Here is a 6,114-nt window from a genome sequence, read left to right as displayed (position 1 = left end):
AAAAAAGAAAAAGGTGTTTTTAGCTAAATATTTGCAAAACATTTGGTGACCAAATGTGAAAGCTTTAAGAAGGCTTACAGGCCAGCCAATGTTGCCCTCATGGGGCATCCCAGGACCTACTCCACACCTACCCCTTGCCACGGGATCACACACACACAAACACACACACACATATATATATATATATATATGTGTGTGTGTGTGTGTTTGTGTGTGTTATATATATATATATATATATATATATATATTGGCATTTCTATACCCAAAACTAAAGTCAAATTGAGAAATAAAAATTGCACAAAAAACTGTTGCCAAACAAGCCATATGCTTTCGCCCTTTTTGGCATTATAACTTTGTAAGAGATATGTGTCACAACATGATTAGTGTTGATACGACACATTAACATGACCAAATCACTTTATTTTTTCTCACCTCATAGAGTAGTAGGTCACTTTTTTTTTTTTTTTTTTTTAACAAGCTATTTTGCAAAACCTCAAATCACTTAACTCATTTTTTATTTATTTATTTTTTAGAGCTATCTATGTATTGGATTGTGTCTGCTTGTAGCAAATCTGCTGTTACAACTGAAGATTAGTCCTGAGTTAGCGAATGTTTGGCATTATAGTTTGGATTTCAATATAAGATCAGTTTGTTATTGTCCTCTATGATGTGTAATCATTTAGTTCAGCTTCGGCTAAGATCTTCATTGTAAGAGTTTTTGTGCTCTTAACTTTTCTATTAATGAGATCAGATTGATTTTTTCTCAAAATTTTTTTTCCTATTTGTAATAAATGGAGACTTGCATTTGTGTTTTCCGCTAAATAAATACATTTTTCACTTTCGTCCAATTCTCTTCTTTTTTGTTTTCAACTTAAAAGCTAAATATACCGTATGGAGTAACGTTATTCTGTTAATTATTCTGTTAATGTTAATATTAAGGGTAAAGATAAAGAGCACGCGGCGTGCATGGCACGCCGCGTGCAAAAAAATTTTTTTTTTTTTTTTTTTTTTTTTAAAAAAGTGATTCCTGCACGGGCGTGCTACGCACGCCGCGTGCAGTGAATCATGACTCTAATATTAATATGACTTTAAAATTTTAATATGACTTTTTTGTTTTTTTTTTTTATTATTCTGTTAATGTTAATATGACTTTAAAATTATCAATAAATTTTAGATGAATAGAATTTTAAAAGCGATCTCAACTTTAGAGTGTCTGACGACTTTTACCTCGTACCGTGCTCCAAAAGAGTCGGCATCTATTTATACGCCGGAACGTTTGGATTTTTATCAGCTCATCCTTTACTCACACACACTGACCACCCGCTGCGGCTCAGTCTAACTCTTCCAGACGTCTCCCACCTCCATCTTCAACAAACCATCCACCATGACTACTACTTCCCTGCTCGTCCTCATCCTCCTACTCTGGGCTACGTCGCATACGATCCCCGCCCTCTCCACCACCCCGGCATACCCATCCGTACCGGGCACCGTAACCACCGACTGCTCGCTCTCCGGTAAAGACGAGCTCAGACCGGTTCGCCGAGAAGTCTACGGTGGAGGCCGAATCTTCGATATCAGCCACAGGTACGTCCCTGACATGCCGGTGTGGGAGTCATTAGGAACCGGCTCAGACGGGCTCGGCCAGTTCCTGTGGCTCCCGAAGAGCATTAAGAACGGCTCGCTCGCCAACAACTCTGAGATGAAGCTGCCCACTCACACCGGTACGCATGTAGACGCGCCCGGCCACGTTTTCGATCACTACTTTGACGCCGGCTTCGATGTCGACACGCTTGACTTGGAGGTCCTCAATGGTAATTATCAGCAACTCATTGTTTTGTGGTTGTTTGGGTGCTGTTTGTTCGATGAAGTCAATGATATTTTGGTTCACCACCATGTATGTCAGGCTCAACAAGATTTTTTTGGTTACTATTATGTGAATCATAATGGGGTTTTGGAGCTTGAAGTTCTAAAGGTGATTTTTTTAAGTATAGTGGTCAACCATATTGCTGGAGGTTTTGTTATATCACAGTTTTGATTAAGTATGGATTTGTGGTGGAAAAGGTAGCGGAAGATTGCCTCAGTGCTTATTTCGAAAAGGGTTTCTTTTTATTCTGTTTTTTCTTTTGGGTCATTGATATTTAATCAGGGGCTTGATTTCATTGCTTTTATGTTCTTTTTTTTCTTTCGTGTGTGTATTTTGGCAGTCAGAATTTATTGTTACGCTTTGTTATGAAGCTAGAAATTAAATGATCATTTGCAAATTTTGAACTTGGAAGCTTTTGGTTGCATAGGAATTTTTCAGTTTATATTGCCATGATTTTGTCTTCTTCTTCTCTAATTATTTCCTGTAAAATTTTTTTTTGAGAATTAACTTTCAATCACCATATGTTTGAGGTAGACCCAACTCAAAACACTTTCAACTAATTACTGAAAAGGCAAAGGAAAAGCCATTTAAAAAAAAAAAAAAAAAAATTCAGAGAAGAGGTGTAACTTATATGTGAAATTCTACTCTACAAATTCCTAGTCATCCTTGATCCTTCTCACAGCATTTCCTAATCGTAATCTCTGTTACAATGCTTAGTACTAAAAAAACATTATAGGGAAAGTTACAGAGTAGGTTTTAGATTTTTTCTTTGGCAAGCGTCTTTTTTTTTTTATTCCCTTTTGTTTCCCCGGAATCCTTATCTTACTATCTGTCATGCTTTCTTTTGTTGTTTGATATGTTTTTCTCTTCGTAATTTCCTCTCATCTTTCTCTGTGACAAAATGTGATCATTTGTAAATATTCTCTCATCTTGTCTTGATGAGATATTGGTGATGATTATATTTGTTTCTTTCAACAGGTCCTGCATTGTTAGTTGATGTTCCAAGGGACAAGAACATAACTGGTAAATGGACTTCTCTCTTTGTGACCTTTTTATTTTTGGTGATACCTTCTCTCCATGTAAATGAAAACTTTTTTTGGGGGTGTGGGGGAGGGAGGATGCTGTTTCAAAATTTCAGTACATGATATTCAATTTTCTTCTGTCAGCTTCTTCATATGTTATGTCTCTGATGAAATATGGTGCTGTATCAGTTGGTATGACCTTGTCTATGTGTATGGTCATCCATAAATACTTATATAAGACCTAAGATGTAAGGCAGGTGCTTCTCAGGCCCTACTACAAGCAAGTGTTATGGCAGCTAAATGAAAATCTACTTATAATTTCCAAGTGATGAGAACATTCTTGATGTGTTCTATTTTCTAAGTTTTGCATGTATTAGACTATGATAAAGTCATTCCTTACAGCTGAAGTTATGAAGTCTCTAAATATTCCCAGGGGAGTACGCCGTGTCCTTTTCAGAACTTTAAATACTGACAGGTTAGATTAGATGAATCATATTTTGTAAAATTTCCACCATGGTAGTTATTTTCAATTGATAGAACTCATCTAAAAAAGATATTTTGCATTAACAACTTGTTATTGGTGATACTGGTTTGCTTGAAACTATTGCATTTGACACATTTAAATTAGGAGTTTTTAAAAGCCATTTTTATTAATCAAAAACAGATTTGAACTAAGAAGGCAAAAAATTATGCATTTTAAGTTGAACTAAAACTTACTGCAATTTCAGGCAGCTTATGTTTAAAAAGGAGTACGACACAAGTTATGTTGGATTTATGAAGGATGGGGCAAAATGGTTGGTGGAGAACACTGACATCAAGCTTGTTGGTAAGATATGCCAATCAGTATCCTGTTTTTGTTTGGTCTTCCATTTATGACTTACCTTAAGAGATGCCTGCTAATTCAACAGATAATGCAAAATGCTTTCTGCAAATTTTTTTTTCTTTTTTTTTTTGCAATATTCTAACCCGTTAAAATTTCATTGAAAACCAAAACTTTTTCACTCAGTGGCGTATATATTTATTAGCAGAATCTCGTCTTGTGTTTGGTTATTGTACACTGAGAGTACATTAGTGAATTTCCTTCCTGTTTCTGATATTCGCACTTTGACACATTTCCTGTTATGGAATGCAGGAATTGATTATTTATCTGTTGCTGCCTTTGATGATTTGATCCCCTCTCATCTTGTCTTTTTGGAAGGCAGGGTAAGAAATTCTTTGTCTGACAAAATAGTGATTCTTCCATGTTTTAACTTTTACCAAGTATTTTTCTTTCTTTACCTAGTATTTTAGTTGAGCATAACGTATCTATCGGTTGAGATTTCATTTTTTTTCAGCCCCAAAAATTGGGGTACTTTTCTCAAACTGTAGTTATAGCCTATAGGTTGCTATTTCTTTTTTATTTATTTATTTTAATTCTTGGACTCATACCAGGGACTTCTAATAAGATTTCTGATGTTGATTATCTGTCAATTCTCTTAGTACGAATCTCATGTAATGTTATCATCCTAGCAAATGTTATCCGTGCAGTTGGAGCCATATCAGATGAGATCTCATTGAAAATGAAATCTGTAGTAATTGGTCTTGGACTAGGTTTCCAGTCAAAGCTGTGACAAGCTGTGCTGTTTTACAGGATACTAGTTCAGATAACAGGAAAAACAGGTTCACATATAATCAAAACCTTTTATGTTGTTAACTTTGTACAACCATATTAAAAACCAATTAGCCGGATTCAATGTGAACGAGCACAGGCGGTAGTGGCCATTGTGATGGTATTAACAATAACAAACTGCCATTATCTTTCCGTCATTGCCTTTCTATTTGACATGGTAAAGGAAAATAGACCTATGGGCAATGCTCTTGATCAATGTCTTCTTCCTGCTTATTGGGATTGGCTAATAAGCGTCTAGCGGAAGGGTGATGCTCTAGATTGGAGCAGCTTGTTCTAGGTTAACTCAATGCATCTTTGTTTACCCACGTTTACATTAAGGAGTGCAACATCCAATATGGAAAAACATCATTCACTCATCTATAGGTGATCCATATTGGGATTTATGTCTATGACTTGCAATAAAATGTAAGAAAACAGAGTTTTGTTGTGTTTGGATTCACATAGAACTAGTAACTAGTAAGGTCTGCAAGCAATGCTAACACTTCTTAAATATTCAGGAAATCATTCTTGTGGAGGCCCTAAAGCTCGATGACGTCCCAACAGGAATATACTCTGTCCATTGCTTACCTCTTAGGTTGCTTGGTGCCGAGGGATCACCAATAAGATGCATTCTCATCAAATAATAATTTTGTTGTAAGTTTTATGTTATTGACAGTGATCTACCCTATGGAAGATTTTTCCACGTTTGATGAGAAATCTACTTTCTTATATGTTTTAGTTTCTTCGTCATCGAACGACTTTTCTTCGTTGTCAGCTAAAGACGTCGATTTTCGTTTTCGATCAAAGACAAAGATCTGTTCTTCGTCTTCGGCCGAAGACAAATGTAGAACACATAACACATCTATAAGATCTTTGTCTTTGACGAAGATCGAATAGAGAATATATTTGTTTGTTTCTTCAGCTGTGAATGAAGAAGAAATTCAAGAGACTGAGATTGCAGGGCAGAGAACCAGAGAGAAAAGAAAAGTGAGGAGGCAGGGGCTAGAATTTCACGAAAATAATGAATATATTTGTCGTGGCCTGCTCTTGTTTCATCTATTGAGGAATAATCCGTGGATAAGATTTTGAACATGTTTATAAGGAATGAACAATCTTCTCTTATAGAACCGGTTTTATGAGATGTGTTAGGGCCACAAATTTCTTTATGGTATCAGAGCCTACAACAGAACGAATGGGACCTACACTACTTATCCAGTGACAAAATATTGGCTTGCACTTAAGCGAAAGTGTTGAGAAATAATCTCACATTGTTTGTGGACTAGATTTTGGACATATTTATAAGGAATGAACAACTCTCTCTTATTAAATCAATTTTATGAGTTGGGTTTACAAATTTCTTCATCATCATCTCTTCTGAAAAAAAAAAAAAAAAAAAAAAAAAAAGAACGGCAGTTAATTCAACATTGTGAAACAATTATTTGATATTTTTTATTTTTTATTTTTTTCTTCCTCATTGATTACTACAACGTTCAACGTTGATCGAAATATAATATTATGATGAATCATCTGGAAACATGAATAATTTTGATCCTCTTAGTCAAACTTAAAAAAACCCCACC

General features: G+C 35.4%; 1 protein-coding gene across 1 annotated transcript; it reads left to right on the top strand.

Moving 5' to 3' along the window:
• Positions 1 to 1,351: 1,351 nt before the first annotated feature.
• LOC132179649 (cyclase-like protein 2) lies at positions 1,352 to 5,196 on the top strand. Its single transcript, XM_059592406.2, has 6 exons — positions 1,352 to 1,811; positions 2,843 to 2,887; positions 3,289 to 3,361; positions 3,615 to 3,712; positions 4,019 to 4,089; positions 5,053 to 5,196. Exons 1-6 carry the CDS (start codon positions 1,385 to 1,387, stop codon positions 5,176 to 5,178), a joined length of 840 nt encoding a protein of 279 aa, XP_059448389.2. The 5' UTR covers positions 1,352 to 1,384; the 3' UTR covers positions 5,179 to 5,196.
• The last annotated feature ends 918 nt before the right edge of the window (positions 5,197 to 6,114 follow it).

The sequence above is a fragment of the Corylus avellana genome, chromosome 4 (assembly GCF_965113065.1).
Source record: "Corylus avellana chromosome 4, dhCorAvel1.hap1.2, whole genome shotgun sequence".
Taxonomy (NCBI): Eukaryota; Viridiplantae; Streptophyta; class Magnoliopsida; order Fagales; family Betulaceae; genus Corylus; species Corylus avellana.
The sequence above is the reverse complement of the archived record's forward strand: the minus strand, read 5'-3'. Positions and strand labels throughout refer to the sequence as shown.